This window comes from Emys orbicularis, chromosome 1 (genome assembly GCF_028017835.1).
Source record: "Emys orbicularis isolate rEmyOrb1 chromosome 1, rEmyOrb1.hap1, whole genome shotgun sequence".
Classification (NCBI taxonomy): domain Eukaryota; kingdom Metazoa; phylum Chordata; order Testudines; family Emydidae; genus Emys; species Emys orbicularis.
Genome location: NC_088683.1, coordinates 92,069,949 through 92,085,570, shown reverse-complemented (window position 1 = coordinate 92,085,570; position 15,622 = coordinate 92,069,949). Strand labels below are relative to the sequence as shown.

Genomic DNA, 15,622 nt, shown 5'->3' with positions numbered 1-15,622 from the left:
AAAGTAAGTCACCAAGCAAAATAAAATAAAATGTGCAAATCTATGTCTAATCAAACTAAATACAGATAAGTTCCTCACCAGTTCCAGAATTCTCCCTTTTACAGGCTAATCTCCTTTTAGCCTGGGTCCAGCAATCACTCACACCCCCTGTAGTTACTGTTCTTTGTTCTAGTTTCCTTCAAGTATCCTGGGGGGATGGAGTGGCTCCTTCTTTAGCCAGCTGAAGACAAAATGGAGGGGTCTCCCATGGGTTTAAATAAACTCTCTCTTGTGGGTGGAGACCCCCCTCCTCCCTCCTATGCAAAGTCCAGCTCCAAGATGGAGTTCTGGAGTCACCTGGGCAAGTCATTCCTGCATGACTCGGTCTTTACAGGCCGAAGCCATTGTCCACATGGTATCTTGCATGTCTCCAGAAAGACTTCTTATGTGGATTGGAGCATTCCAAGATGCATTGTTCCCCAAGTGTTTCTTGATCAGGTACTTAACCTGGCGAATTCCTTCCTAAAATAAACTGATCAAATGCCTCACAAAGCTTACTTAGAAACCAAGCAAGTATACAGCCCATATTCTTAACCTCAAGTAGAAAATGATATATGTGTACAGATAGGATGAATAGATATAGTAGACCATAACCTTTACGGAGATATATTACATGGCACAGGCAGCACAAAACATATTCCAGTTATGTCATACATACATTTATAAGCACCCCCCCATAAAGCCTTATGGGGTATACTGTCACAATTATGTTTTGCATTTTTATTAATTATGTTTAAATATTATTATTATTGTACTATTATATTTCATTCAATCTAAAATTGGGCTTCTTCACCGTTGTTTAGTAGCTGATTGTGGCCTAGTTTTCACCCAATATAATCACAAGTAAGACCTAACTACCATTGCAGAATTGAAAGAAAAGCAATTTCCTCAATTGTTTGCAACTCTAAGGTAAATTATGAATAAATAAGCCTCCCCCCCCCCCCCCGCCCGGAATTTGACATTGTTTTTAAAAAGAATTTTTGGATTGATTTTTAAACTGTTTGAATGCCCCCGTCACTTTTAAAAGAGTGAATCATCTTGTAGTAATGTTGCAGAACAGATTAAAAATCTCATTCAGTTCTTGATGCAATACAGATATGACTAAATCACACTGTTAACATTGATTTTCCTCACTACAGAAGCCATTTTCATATAATATATTAATGCTAAAGAAAAAAAAACACTGATTGATCAGATTTTGAGCTTTAATTCTCCATATGGTTTAGTTTTTTACTGAAACATTGCTTCTGACTTTTGATGAGTTTTAACAGACTATAATGAAACAAACACCCTAATAGTTCTTCTATTTTAAATTAAAGTTCAGAACACTACCATTTAAAAAACGGCCACTGCTTTTAATGAAAAGAAGTGACTTTCTTGGAATAAAATTAAGTTAAAGAGCAATACAGTAAAATGAATTTGAAATTTACAAAATAATAATGACATCTTGTTAATCTTCTATTTCAATACCTAGAAAGGTACAATAGCACAACAACTTTTATATACAATTCCTGGAACATAAATATCCCTCCTGAGGTATTTGATCAGCTCTCTGTTGTTTTCATTAATGGAGTTTTTCAACAGAATTAAGTGTTTTAGGGGGTAGAAGATTTGGTTAAGAGATCCAATTCTTAATCCTTATTCAAAGCACAAGGATGAGCTTGTGTTACTTTCTTCTTTTTGAAATCATTTTACACTGACAACATTGCTTCAAATAACTGGCTTTATACTTTGATTTGGAGAAAACATTCTAAAGAATGAGATATAACTGTACATGTGATTTTATTGACAGTGATATGGTTTTAATTTACAACGAAAAACAAAAGTTTCCCTCTTCAGAGGTCTCTCTAGCTCCAGGTCTCGGGGTTTATTGGCATTTTTTTAGCTTATCTTTAGTCTCTCCTACGGGAAACTCTACTGAATGAAAATGCCCTATCTCCTCTTCACCCAGCTAAGAAACAGGGTGATTTGGTGATAGATATTTTGCAAAAAGTACCCCTTTTTAACTCCGAAGAAACACAGAGAGGGGAGAAGAGACCTTTTTGCTTTCAGCTGGGCGGGCTCTTTAGTGCGCCAATCACAGAGCAGCTCCTCTCTATAAATACCAGCCGTCTGCCCTTCTTTAGCTCTAGTTTTTTTTCCTTTTCTGATTTTTGGAAAACGCTTATCACTATGTCGGAAACGGCGCCTGTTGCAGCTCCTGCTGTCTCCGCTCCTGGGGCAAAAACCTCCGCTAAAAAAACGAAGAAGACGCCAGCTACTTCTAAAGCCCGCAAGCCTCCAGGTCCCAGCGTGACCGAGCTGATCACCAAAGCGGTGTCCGCTTCCAAGGAGCGCAAAGGGGTCTCGCTGGCAGCTGTTAAGAAGGCTCTGGCCGCCGGAGGGTACGATGTGGAGAAAAGCAACAGCCGCATCAAGCTGGGGCTCAAGAGCCTGGTGAGCAAGGGCACCTTGGTGCAGACCAAAGGCACCGGCGCCTCGGGCTCTTTTAAACTCAATAAGAAGCCTGGCGAGGCCAAGGAAAAGGCGCCGAAGAAAAAGCCAGCGGCAAAGCCTAAGAAACCAGCTGCCAAGAAGCCCGCCAGCGCCGCCAAGAAACCCAAAAAGGCTGCGGCCGTGAAAAAGAGCCCGAAAAAAGCCAAGAAACCAGCAGCTGCCGCAGCTAAAAAAACGGCCAAGAGCCCGAAAAAGGTGAAAGCCGCCAAGCCTAAGAAGGCAGCCAAGAGCCCGGCTAAGGCCAAAGCGGTGAAGCCCAAGGCGGCCAAGCCCAAGCCGACGAAGCCTAAAGCAACGAAGGCTAAGAAGGCAGCGCCCAAGAAGAAGTAAAGGGGCTAGAAAAAAATGTGTCATGCAGAGAAATCCAACGGCTCTTTTAAGAGCCACCCACCCTTTCCCAGAGGAGCTGAAACACCAGGTTCGCTTAAGTAACCTCGTGCTGCTTTTCATGAAGCGCCCATCATTCAGAAACGAAAGTAATAGAAAAGAGGGAGACATAAAATTAGAATCAGTTTAGTACATTTTCCTTCGCCCGCGACAAGAAATAACATGGTATCAGTTCTTTAAAATGCGGGACGTTGGTTCATTTATATTCGAGCTGGGTGTATTAAAATCGATCCAGAGCGTCGGCCCAAATTCACGATCACTAGCAGCCAAATTCTTCCCTTACCCACCCAGCAGAAAACAACAACCCCAAACGGAGGGGAACGAGCTTTAGCAATCATGCTTATTGTGTAAAAAGGGGGAGGGGAGGAAGGTGGCCATTCCTTGCACATGAGCTTCGGTCCAGACAGGATTTATTGTCTAGTAGGAGGGGCGAGTGAGGACTGTGTGTGAGGGCAAACTGCGTGACCTAGAGAGAGAGAGAGAGAGACACACACACACTTACTTACTTTACTTTACTTTACTTTTCTGCCTAGCTGGCAGTGGTGGGATCAGGATTAATCCCGTTGGTGAGTTTGAAAAGCCCGCGCTTTGCAAGGATTGGCCTCTGGCAACTCGTCCCCGCTTCTCTTATTGGAGGTAGGGAGAGTCACTGTTAAATCCATAGTTTCCCATGTAAGATGGTGAGTTGTGTGTGGAGTACTGTCAATTTACCAAGTACAAAATACCTCACACGGGGATTTTTGTTTATCTTCAAATCAGATTCGTCGGGCACTTGGAAACTTTTATTCTCTGAAAGCAGAGCACTACTAACGGGGCAGGAGGGGGAGGAAGCATTTTTCATTGTTCTCCCTTTTTCCTTGATTAATACCTGTTCTGTTCATACTGTCCTCCATCGCCACCTCTGCTTTCTATCCTTGTTTCTCTCCCGGGCTGTGCTTTCAGTCTTTTACCCAATTCTCTAGAAATCACATCCTTACTGATGCTTCTCAGAATGACCTTCACTCGAATACATTAGGAATTCCCTAAGAGTTGGGAAGGACATTTAGATCTAGTGTAAACCTCTGCCAGTTGTTCCAACTGATAACAACCAGTTGAGATTGCTATCCCGTATGTGGACCTGCCATTGGAGAAGAAGGAAACACATTTGTTCCAGAGGGTTTTACAGATATTTTCTTACAACACAAGAATGTTGAGATTCAGGAATCCTAGGTTTTATTCCAGACTCTAGAGGGGAGTGTTTTCTATAGTTACAGACCCTTCTGCCCCTTTCCATCTTTAGTGTGACCCCTTCTATACAGACCCTTCTAACTTGTCTATGTCCTAGTCCTCCCCCTTCACCATCTCCTGTCTCCTGCTCCCTCACCAAGCTCTTCACCCCTCTGTATTCCGGTTGAATATATGCTCCTTCATCCTGCCTACATGCCAAAAGTGGGGGCATGCAAACTATAGAAAAGACAGTCTCCCTGCTTTAATTTCCAGTGCCTGAAACCACAGTGATCCTTGATAGATGCCAGGAGTTTTTGCAGGGGAAGTTCTGCTCAACTGTCTGAGGAGGGACAATAGTAAGGGAAGCCAATCTTCAGACAATTTAGGTGCTAAACGAAAAATGCTCTGCTGAACATGTATGGACTGAGAGTTTTCAGAGGCTAATAACTTGGCCACACTGTGATAGATTTTCATGGGGATAACAAAAAGGATATCCCTGACACTTTTGTGGCCAGTCTGTTAATGTCAAGTATGTGCCTCAAAGCATAGAGGAGATTGAGCATCTCAAGACAACAATTGTGAGAACATTTTAATGTGGGCAATAAAATGTATTTCCCCCCAACTTTAATCAATGGCTGAACTTTTTCTTTGTGGCAATTATATTGACTTCAGTGAGATGGCACTGGTGTAAACTATGAATGTTGTGATGTGTGATAGATGCACTCTGCCAGCATTAAACAAAGTTTGGGGGTTGTCAAGCCTGTTATACATCCTTTTAACTTTTATTAAAGATGCAGAAAAGGAAAAAGCAGTTCAAACATTGAAATGTAAAGTATTAAACAAGGCTTTAATTTTAACAATATCCTTTGTTTCCTTTCCCTTTAGCTGGAGAAAGTTTTAGAAGGAAAACCCTTGTGGTGATATCAAAGATGGTAATAAATGTCCTTTTGGGGAGAAGAGAAGAAGTTTGTTGACATGGGCTGGAGCTATTGTTGTTAAAGTCCAATCCCATTTCATTGAAGGTGGTGTATGCAATTCATCTGGAGCTGGTAGATGTGGCAATTATCAGAGGGGTAGCCATGTTAGTCTGTATCTGTAAAAAGCGACAGAGTCCTGTGGCACCTTATAGACTAACAGACGTATTGGAGCATAACTTTTGTGGGTGAATATCCACTTCATCAGACGCATGTGGTGGAAATTTCCAGAGGCAGGTATAATACCACCACATGCATCTGACAAAGTGGGTATTCACCCACAAAAGCTTATGCTCCAATACGTCTGTTAGTCTATAAGGTGCCACAGGACTCTTTGCCACATCTATAAAAAGCGACAATGTTATCTGGGTTCCTCTCTGGCCAGGTCTGGTAAAGACATCACAGTCTCAGGATTAGGTTGATGAAGGGCAAGAGTCACAGGTGCTGGTGCGGATGACAGCCATGATGCTGAAACTTGCTTCAGTAGCCTCTGTCTATTCCACACGCATCCAAGTCTCTTTCTTTCAGGAGCTAAAAAAGGGAATGATGAGTAGAATAGCCAATCCCCTCATTATTTTGCCCACCAATTAGGCCTAATATCTGACACACCAATTTTGGTTCATTAATTTATGGATCCACATTCTCTTGTTTACCAAGCAAGATCTTAAAACAGATCTTGAAATATACCAGTAGGCCTTTTAATGTAAACTAATTCAGTCTTTCTGTCTCCCTTTTAGACCTTATGCCATCAACATCTGTTATTATAGGTTATTGTGGCAACTTATTAATATTTACATACATTTTACTGAGAGCTCACAATGAGGTAAATTTCTTGGCCAAATTCTCAAAATACCCCCATCCTATATTTAAAGGGGCAGCTCACCTTTTTACCATTAAAAATATATGTATATCAACTTTGTAAAGGCAAACAATACAAATATAATAAAAACATTAAAACTGTATTCGAAATGACTAAATATAAATAATACAAACCCATTTGTGGTAGTAGCTATTCAAGGGTCCTCACAATGCTCAGCCCAAATGGAAGATCTCCTTCTAATCTCTAATAATTAGAGATCAATTTAAGACCTGAAGTACAATGTTTTGATATCCTTTTTTTCACCCACCCCCGACTAAATATTATATCTCTGGAAATTCTTATTGGTATAAATGTTCAATCACTAACTCTTCCTTAATTCCTGACCACGTTTGCATCCTATTTGAATACTTCCCATAGTCTGACCACCTGTTGAGTTGGACTATATATCTTTATATCCTTTGATCTGTTTTGAATTTCTAACCTCTCAATTTCATTGAAAGTCCAATTATGTCTGTTTCATGAGACAGGGACAACAGAAGCTCCTTATCTGTAGTCTTTATCCAATTCATAATGTTTCTGTTCCTTAGCCTTGTGAAATCTTACCCAGAGCTTCAAATGTACCAGATTTTGGTTTGAAGACCTGCCTCTTCTGGTATGCTGCTGAGTCAGGTGAAATTTCCCAGACCTCAGAGGCACTTCCATCCAAATATCCTGTAGTGTAGCCTAAGAGAAAGTGCACTGAATTGAGAGTCAATTGTTCTGAATTCACTTCTACTGAGTGCTGTTCATACTTCTGGGAACCCTTATTTTCCTCATACCAACAAAACCTCTGATCGTTTTATGTATTGATTGCATACTATTTTTTTGCCACAGGCCCTCTGCCTTACTCAGTGAAAAAAGTGGACAGAATTCAACTAATGAGTCAGGGTTGTGCAATGAATGTGGCTGCTCCATGTAGGACCTCAGTGTCATTTTTTTGCAGAAGTTGAAATGTATATAGTGAATGAAAAAGTGGCTTGCAAGAAGAGAAAGGAGAGTCTCAGGGTTAAGGTTTTTGCATGCATCACTGGGGAATTAGTGTCTATCCCTGTCTCTGCCAGATAGCCTAAGTATGTCTGGGCAAGTCACTTAATGTAACGTTTTCCACAGGTGGCCACTAATATTGTGTTTCTCTTTTGAATTAGTGCCTTACATGAGATACCTGGGGCTTGACTTGCAGAAGTTCTGAGCATTCACAGCTGCGAACAAAGCCAACATACTAAGAGTTCAAAAAGATCAGCTTCCTGAAGACTGAGTCCTTCCATACTCAAGCTACATGGTGATCTCCCAACACAAGAGCACACATTGCTCAAAGACCCTTAAAAGGTTTGTACTTCTGTGAACCCTAGAACCCTTATTTTCCTCATACCCAATCTTGGAAGACACACAAGTATCATTCCCACCTTTCAGGTTGCAAAAGGCCCAGCAAGGCAGAGGTGGGAATGGAACCGAAGTCTTAACTATCACAAAAGCAGTGTTTACCTTTTCCACCACAAGCTGAATGCGTGTGTTAAGTTTGTGACCCAGGCTACTGTTCCTGTTAGCCTTGCCTGGTCTTTAACTGCTAAAGAATATTCCTCTCCCAAAGCTAGAAATGCAACCCAGGATTCTCCTAGGGGTTACCATAAGATGTGAATAGTGAAAATTTCAATATTAATAACTTATGAAAATCGTGATTAATAAATACATGTTTCCCATTTGTTAGATCTCCTACTTTGCAGACATATCTTTGTACAATTGAAGTTCTGCTGGCATATTGTAGTCCTCTCTGCCTGTACAGGGAGAAATAACCTGATATTCAGAGTACTCGTAATCCTCTTGTGAGACTGAGAGACATGAACAAAAGATATCTATTTAAAAATAATCAGCAGTAGTAAATAGGAAAAGTCAACAGAATGTTGTATCGTTTAAAACTCCCGGGGCTTAAAAAACAAAAACAAAAAACCGTCCATCAGAGGACAGTAGAGGATAAGGAACGAGAAAGGGCGACACGCTTTTCAACGGCTTTTGAGAACCCCCTTCAGATAATATTCACCCAGGCTTTCCAAAGATATGAAGGTTCGTACTAAATTGGTGCAGTGTAGCCTTTACGTTGCCATGTTTGCACATATAACATCGTTTTCTAAGTATTGCCCCCGAGCCCCCGTTTTCATATAAGCAATTCAGAAGCTGACCCCTCCCCAACGTAAAACAATGATTCCTGCCTCTGAGGTAGAGGAATGAGTTCCTTTCTCTGCAATGGGAAAGCAGGCTGGTTTTGTGAGCGATTAGTTCTGCAGTCGTTTTTATGCATTAGTCACACTATTGCATGTACTGTGAAAGGAACAGTAAGAACGAGCATACCACCAAATGAACAAATTTAACAAATGGAAGAAAAGAATGCGGTGTCCTGCTTTATCTTCTGATGAAATAAATGTGCACTTTTCATTCATATTAACCCTCCCTGAACAGGCTTTGGAAAAGGCCGGGGAGAGACGATGCGTCCGGAAACCTGATTGGTCAGATTTTGATGCCGTCTGTAAATGCTTGAAAATCAGGGGAGGGTTTGAAAAAATGGCCACAAATATGAAGACCTCTTGATGGAAGACCCTCCAGAGAGGAAGATTATAAGCTAAGGACAAATAAAAAATTCAGTTGGAAAGTGGCTCTTATTTTACACAATTCACAGAGACGGGCGATATTGCCTGAAACCGCGGGGTTGCATTGCAATCCTAATTACTGAAAGCATGACTTTTTCATAGATTCCAAGGCCAGAAGGGATCATTGTGATCATCTAATTTGGACAGTGTGTCTCAGTATTACAAACGAATCTATCTATTTTATCTTCCTTCTTTAAATCAAATCTCGGGGAATGTAACTAGAGCAGGGTGGGCGGGAAGGGAAGAGAAGGGGAGGGGCGGACAGCAAACTCAATAACCCGCCTCTTTTCTTCTAAAGCACGCCTCATGCAGGCAGCTGCAACCGGAGGAGGTGGGGTGCGGTGGAAAACAGGGCCAAGGCTCCACCCCTTTCTTTGACAGTTCTCAAACAGGTCGGCTCCCAGACAATATACAGCGAGCACAACGCGCTAATACAGCCTGGTTATTTTGGTTTTCTAAGCAGAGCGTTTCGCAGGTCGTAGCGTCATGTCTGGTCGTGGCAAAGGTGGTAAGGGTTTGGGAAAAGGGGGCGCTAAGCGCCATCGGAAGGTGCTTCGTGATAACATTCAAGGTATTACGAAGCCGGCTATTCGTCGTTTGGCGCGCCGTGGTGGCGTAAAGCGTATTTCTGGATTGATTTATGAAGAAACCCGAGGCGTATTGAAAGTGTTCCTAGAGAACGTTATCCGTGATGCTGTCACTTACACTGAACATGCTAAGCGAAAGACTGTGACTGCCATGGACGTGGTGTACGCTCTGAAACGCCAGGGTCGCACTCTCTACGGATTCGGGGGCTAAGTTTTCATCCCGCTTTAAAGTTGAAACATCTTCAAAAACAAAGGCTCTTTTAAGAGCCACCCACACTTTCACAATGAGAGCTTAAGTGCTAGTGGTCTGTTTCTGAAACGGCTCTGTGTGTGTGTGTGTGTGTGTTAAATTAAGCGTACTTTAAATTTGGGGGGTATTTTATTTCCTCACTTGACCTAAATCGTACATCACGTGGGATGAGAAGTATTAATGCTCTTTTACTGGGGGCGCGGGGGGGTGACTAAACCCTATGGTTAAAAGGTTACGGACGACTTTTTTTTTTTTTTTTCTTCTTTGCCAAAATCTGTTTCGTCAGCTTTGTGGGTAACGAGAGGAAGAACAGCTTGGGTTTCCCGGGAAGACCTTTTTGCTGCCTTATCCGCGTCCTGATAGTCCTGCAAACGTCACGACAAACAATTGATGGATAAAATGCAATAAAGTCCACTCTGACTAAAAACACTAGCGTCCGTTTCTTCTCTTCTCTCCCCTCCCCCATTTGGGGAAGGCAAAAGAGATTTATTTCCCGCTTTGTTCCACCAGGTCCCTTATTTCATACACGCTTTTTCATTTTTGTAGAGACGACATGGGGGGGGGGGGGGAATGAGAAGATGTCTTTAAGAATTACATCATCTTTAAGAATTACAGCTGATACGTGGTCTCCTCTGAAGCTTAAGGCAGGACTGAAGGAGAGTAAAGAGGTCCTTCCTTCATAAGGAGGCAGCGCTTCTCAGTCCGAGAGGAAGAATCGTAGGACACTGTCACCTTCTAAAAGCCTATACATTAGCAGACGAAGAGACTTCCTATGCAGTCGACACATCCTGTTGTTTCAGTGTTCTCTTCTGGGGATTCGTGCTCGTTCAGGTTGTTCATATGTAAGATACAGTACAGCGAAGAAGCGGGAATAATGTTCGGTATCAGAGATTTGGCACGTTTGGAAGTGAAATAATGAGACGACGAGCCACCGATTTAAATGAGAGAGAGAGAGAGAGAGAGAGAGAGAGATGAGATAGAAAGTGGGGGAGGGGGAGGGGGGAGGGGGCGGCGGAGTTTCAGAGAGAGGGACCGCAAGAAACGGATTATGGGGACATCCAGAGAGCGCGAGTTTAGTGACCTGACCGTTGAAAGCCGGTTTGGGCGAATCTTGTCGGAGCGACACTGGAGGTAGGGAAGGGCGGGTCGGATGGCTGGCTGCACAAGCGCGGGCTTTTCAAATGTTCAAATTGTCCAATGATAGCTGGCTCCATGTCAACAACCAATCAGAAAGGAGGATTGGGCTATATATACCGCCGGAGCCGAGGGGCTCTGCCTTACTTTGTTCTTTTGTGCGGTTTGTCTCAGAGTTGTGAGCGAGGGTTGCTGAGAATGGCCAGGACCAAGCAGACCGCCCGTAAATCCACCGGTGGCAAAGCTCCCCGTAAGCAGTTGGCCACTAAAGCTGCCCGGAAGAGCGCGCCTGCGACTGGGGGAGTGAAGAAGCCTCATCGCTACCGGCCCGGCACTGTTGCTCTGCGAGAGATCCGCCGCTACCAGAAATCTACTGAGCTGCTCATCCGCAAGTTGCCCTTCCAGCGCCTGGTCCGTGAAATCGCCCAGGACTTCAAGACCGATTTGCGCTTCCAGAGTTCGGCCGTTATGGCCCTGCAGGAGGCCAGCGAAGCCTACTTGGTGGGGCTCTTTGAGGACACCAACCTGTGTGCTATTCACGCCAAGAGAGTCACCATCATGCCCAAGGACATCCAGTTAGCCCGGCGTATCCGAGGCGAGAGAGCTTAAAAGCTTGATTACACCCACCAGCTTTTGGCAACTAGAAAACTATCACGAAAGATCCAAAGGCTCTTTTAAGAGCCACCACATTCACATTCAAAAGGAGCTGCAACACATTTGTCATGTGTGCACCTTCATTCGTCACACTTGCGAATCAGGTTTATGTAAAAATAAAAAACGCGGAGGAAACCGCATAAGATTTCAACCCGATTCCTGTCCTAATTGGTATCTTCCCGAAATACATCCTCATACACTTAATTAACTCTTCTTCCTTTCTAACACTTGTCCTATCTTCTCGTGAGTTTGGTTTCTGCTATTTGTGTCTCACATCGTGCCCTCAGTTGCGTGAGCTCGTCTAAGTGGGGTGCTTAGAATACTCATCAGACATTCCATATCCTGCCGTAGGCCCGAGAGATGTGCCTCTGCCTGTCTGACGCTGGTTTGTGTACATTGCTCTGTGGTGAGGCAGCAGTGCGCATGCCTAGAAGTAGAAATGTAGGTGCCTACGGGATTTTTTTCATAACAGATTTATGTGGCGTGAGTTTAGGAACTTGCATATCTGTACAGAAACGCAGTGGGGGTTTCGTGTGTATCCCAGTGGTGCCGCGAATGGGGATTGAGTTTATGCGCCTCGATTGCTTTTTTTAATCTGGACCTCTCTGAACTAGCAGTTGTATTGACGTGTGTGTGTGTGTGTGTGTGTGTGTGTGGTGTGTGTGTGTGAAAGACCACAAACCACGTTGGTATGTCCATGGCAGTGAAATGTTCAAACAAGCCTCGTTGAAACACCCACCACCCGAAACCATGCAAAAATATTTGATTACTCGTTTGAAATGTAAAGTGATAGTTTGTCATTACAGGAAATAAAATTAGAATCATGTAAGATTTCAAAGTACATTGACAGACTGTCAAAGGTGCACACATGACAAATGTGTTGCAGCTCCTTTTGAATGTGAATGTGGTGGCTCTTAAAAGAGCCTTTGGATTTTTCGTGATAGTTTTTCTAGTTGCCAAAAGCTGGTGGGTGTAATCAAGCTTTTAAGCTCTCTCGCCTCGGATACGCCGGGCTAACTGGATGTCCTTGGGCATGATGGTGACTCTCTTGGCGTGAATAGCACACAGGTTGGTGTCCTCAAAGAGCCCCACCAAGTAGGCTTCGCTGGCCTCCTGCAGGGCCATAACGGCCGAACTCTGGAAGCGCAAGTCGGTCTTGAAGTCCTGGGCGATTTCACGGACCAGGCGCTGGAAGGGCAACTTGCGGATGAGCAGCTCAGTAGATTTCTGGTAGCGGCGGATCTCTCGCAGAGCAACAGTGCCGGGCCGGTAGCGATGAGGCTTCTTCACTCCCCCAGTCGCAGGCGCGCTCTTCCGGGCAGCTTTAGTGGCCAACTGCTTACGGGGGGCTTTGCCACCGGTGGATTTACGGGCGGTCTGCTTGGTCCTGGCCATTCTCAGCAACCCTCGCTCACAACTCTGAGACAAACCGCACAAAAGAACAAAGTAAGGCAGAGCCCCTCGGCTCCGGCGGTATATATAGCCCAATCCTCCTTTCTGATTGGTTGTTGACATGGAGCCAGCTATCATTGGACAATTTGAACATTTGAAAAGCCCGCGCTTGTGCAGCCAGCCACCCGACCCGCCCGTCCCTACCTCCAGTGTCGCTCCGACAAGATTCGCCCAAACCGGCTTTCAACGGTCAGGTCACTAAACTCGCGCTCTCTGGATGTCCCCATAATCCGTTTCTTGCGGTCCCTCTCTCTGAAACTCCGCCGCCCCTCCCCCACTTTCTATCTCCTCTCTCTCTCATTTAAATCGGTGGCTCGTCGTCTCATTATTTCACTTCCAAACGTGCCAAATCTCTGATACCGAACATTATTCCCGCTTCTTCGCTGTACTGTATCTTACATATGAACAACCTGAACGAGCACGAATCCCCAGAAGAGAACACTGAAACAACAGGATGTGTCGACTGCATAGGAAGTCTCTTCGTCTGCTAATGTATAGGCTTTTAGAAGGTGACAGTGTCCTACGATTCTTCCTCTCGGACTGAGAAGCGCTGCCTCCTTATGAAGGAAGGACCTCTTTACTCTCCTTCAGTCCTGCCTTAAGCTTCAGAGGAGACCACGTATCAGCTGTAATTCTTAAAGATGCATCCGAAGAAGTGGGTTGTAGCCCACGAAAGCTTATGCTCTAATAAATTTGTTAGTCTCTAAGGTGCCACAAGTACTCCTGTTATTTTTGCGGATACAGACTAACACGGCTGCTACTCTGAAACCTTAAAGATGATGTAATTCTTAAAGACATCTTCTCATACCCCCCCCCCCCCATGTCGTCTCTACAAAAATGAAAAAGCGTGTATGAAATAAGGGACCTGGTGGAACAAAGCGGGAAATAAATCTTTTTTGCCTTCCCCAAATGGGGGAGGGGAGAGAAGAGAAGAAACGGACGCTAGTGTTTTTAGTCAGAGTGGACTTTATTGCATTTTATCCATCAATTGTTTGTCGTGACGTTTGCAGGACTATCAGGACGCGGATAAGGCAGCAAAAAGGTCTTCCCGGGAAACCCAAGCTGTTCTTCCTCTCGTTACCCACAAAGCTGACGAAACAGATTTTGGCAAAGAAGAAAAAAAAAAAAAAAAAGTCGTCCGTAACCTTTTAACCATAGGGTTTAGTCACCCCCCCGTGCCCCCAGTAAAAGAGCATTAATACTTCTCATCCCACGTGATGTACGATTTAGGTCAAGTGAGGAAATAAAATACCCCCCAAATTTAAAGTACGCTTAATTTAACACACACACACACACACACAGAGCCGTTTCAGAAACAGACCACTAGCACTTAAGCTCTCATTGTGAAAGTGTGGGTGGCTCTTAAAAGAGCCTTTGTTTTTGAAGATGTTTCAACTTTAAAGCGGGATGAAAACTTAGCCCCCGAATCCGTAGAGAGTGCGACCCTGGCGTTTCAGAGCGTACACCACGTCCATGGCAGTCACAGTCTTTCGCTTAGCATGTTCAGTGTAAGTGACAGCATCACGGATAACGTTCTCTAGGAACACTTTCAATACGCCTCGGGTTTCTTCATAAATCAATCCAGAAATACGCTTTACGCCACCACGGCGCGCCAAACGACGAATAGCCGGCTTCGTAATACCTTGAATGTTATCACGAAGCACCTTCCGATGGCGCTTAGCGCCCCCTTTTCCCAAACCCTTACCACCTTTGCCACGACCAGACATGACGCTACGACCTGCGAAACGCTCTGCTTAGAAAACCAAAATAACCAGGCTGTATTAGCGCGTTGTGCTCGCTGTATATTGTCTGGGAGCCGACCTGTTTGAGAACTGTCAAAGAAAGGGGTGGAGCCTTGGCCCTGTTTTCCACCGCACCCCACCTCCTCCGGTTGCAGCTGCCTGCATGAGGCGTGCTTTAGAAGAAAAGAGGCGGGTTATTGAGTTTGCTGTCCGCCCCTCCCCTTCTCTTCCCTTCCCGCCCACCCTGCTCTAGTTACATTCCCCGAGATTTGATTTAAAGAAGGAAGATAAAATAGATAGATTCGTTTGTAATACTGAGACACACTGTCCAAATTAGATGATCACAATGATCCCTTCTGGCCTTGGAATCTATGAAAAAGTCATGCTTTCAGTAATTAGGATTGCAATGCAACCCCGCGGTTTCAGGCAATATCGCCCGTCTCTGTGAATTGTGTAAAATAAGAGCCACTTTCCAACTGAATTTTTTATTTGTCCTTAGCTTATAATCTTCCTCTCTGGAGGGTCTTCCATCAAGAGGTCTTCATATTTGTGGCCATTTTTTCAAACCCTCCCCTGATTTTCAAGCATTTACAGACGGCATCAAAATCTGACCAATCAGGTTTCCGGACGCATCGTCTCTCCCCGGCCTTTTCCAAAGCCTGTTCAGGGAGGGTTAATATGAATGAAAAGTGCACATTTATTTCATCAGAAGATAAAGCAGGACACCGCATTCTTTTCTTCCATTTGTTAAATTTGTTCATTTGGTGGTATGCTCGTTCTTACTGTTCCTTTCACAGTACATGCAATAGTGTGACTAATGCATAAAAACGACTGCAGAACTAATCGCTCACAAAACCAGCCTGCTTTCCCATTGCAGAGAAAGGAACTCATTCCTCTACCTCAGAGGCAGGAATCATTGTTTTACGTTGGGGAGGGGTCAGCTTCTGAATTGCTTATATGAAAACGGGGGCTCGGGGGCAATACTTAGAAAACGATGTTATATGTGCAAACATGGCAACGTAAAGGCTACACTGCACCAATTTAGTACGAACCTTCATATCTTTGGAAAGCCTGGGTGAATATTATCTGAAGGGGGTTCTCAAAAGCCGTTGAAAAACGTGTCGCCCTTTCTCGTTCCTTATCCTCTACTGTCCTCTGATGGACGGTTTTTTGGTTTTGTTTTTTAAACCCCGGGAGTTTTAA

The 15,622-nt window shown here is 44.0% G+C and overlaps 5 protein-coding genes across 5 annotated transcripts; 3 read left to right on the top strand and 2 right to left on the bottom strand.

Annotated features, from left to right (window-relative positions):
- Nucleotides 1–2,168: 2,168 nt before the first annotated feature.
- On the top strand, nt 2,169–4,751 carry LOC135883435 (histone H1-like). The gene is made up of 2 exons (XM_065410544.1): nt 2,169–2,953; nt 3,456–4,751. The coding sequence occupies exon 1, from the start codon at nt 2,212–2,214 to the stop codon at nt 2,863–2,865; it is 654 nt and encodes a 217-aa protein (XP_065266616.1). The 5' UTR covers nt 2,169–2,211; the 3' UTR covers nt 2,866–2,953; nt 3,456–4,751.
- A 4,290-nt stretch (nt 4,752–9,041) lies between these two features.
- LOC135883573 (histone H4) lies at nt 9,042–9,436 on the top strand. Its single transcript, XM_065410775.1, has one exon. The coding sequence runs from the start codon at nt 9,087–9,089 to the stop codon at nt 9,396–9,398; it is 312 nt and encodes a 103-aa protein (XP_065266847.1). The 5' UTR covers nt 9,042–9,086; the 3' UTR covers nt 9,399–9,436.
- A 1,281-nt stretch (nt 9,437–10,717) lies between these two features.
- LOC135883489 (histone H3) lies at nt 10,718–11,376 on the top strand. The gene has a single exon (XM_065410633.1). It carries the CDS (start codon nt 10,770–10,772, stop codon nt 11,178–11,180), a length of 411 nt encoding a protein of 136 aa, XP_065266705.1. The 5' UTR covers nt 10,718–10,769; the 3' UTR covers nt 11,181–11,376.
- Nucleotides 11,377–12,171: 795 nt separating this feature from the next.
- LOC135883497 (histone H3) lies at nt 12,172–12,672 on the bottom strand. The gene has a single exon (XM_065410646.1). The coding sequence runs from the start codon at nt 12,618–12,620 to the stop codon at nt 12,210–12,212; it is 411 nt and encodes a 136-aa protein (XP_065266718.1). The 5' UTR covers nt 12,621–12,672; the 3' UTR covers nt 12,172–12,209.
- Nucleotides 12,673–14,054: 1,382 nt separating this feature from the next.
- Nucleotides 14,055–14,449, bottom strand: LOC135883599 (histone H4). The gene has a single exon (XM_065410812.1). It carries the CDS (start codon nt 14,402–14,404, stop codon nt 14,093–14,095), a length of 312 nt encoding a protein of 103 aa, XP_065266884.1. The 5' UTR covers nt 14,405–14,449; the 3' UTR covers nt 14,055–14,092.
- Nucleotides 14,450–15,622: the final 1,173 nt, after the last annotated feature.

What these genes read in the sequence shown, in the direction of transcription:
- LOC135883489 (XM_065410633.1), top strand. Translation starts at nt 10,770, where the DNA reads ATGGCCAGGACCAAGCAGACCGCCCGTAAATCCACCGGTGGCAAAGCT.
- LOC135883497 (XM_065410646.1), bottom strand. Translation starts at nt 12,620, where the DNA reads ATGGCCAGGACCAAGCAGACCGCCCGTAAATCCACCGGTGGCAAAGCC.
- LOC135883599 (XM_065410812.1), bottom strand. Translation starts at nt 14,404, where the DNA reads ATGTCTGGTCGTGGCAAAGGTGGTAAGGGTTTGGGAAAAGGGGGCGCT.
- LOC135883435 (XM_065410544.1), top strand. Translation starts at nt 2,212, where the DNA reads ATGTCGGAAACGGCGCCTGTTGCAGCTCCTGCTGTCTCCGCTCCTGGG.
- LOC135883573 (XM_065410775.1), top strand. Translation starts at nt 9,087, where the DNA reads ATGTCTGGTCGTGGCAAAGGTGGTAAGGGTTTGGGAAAAGGGGGCGCT.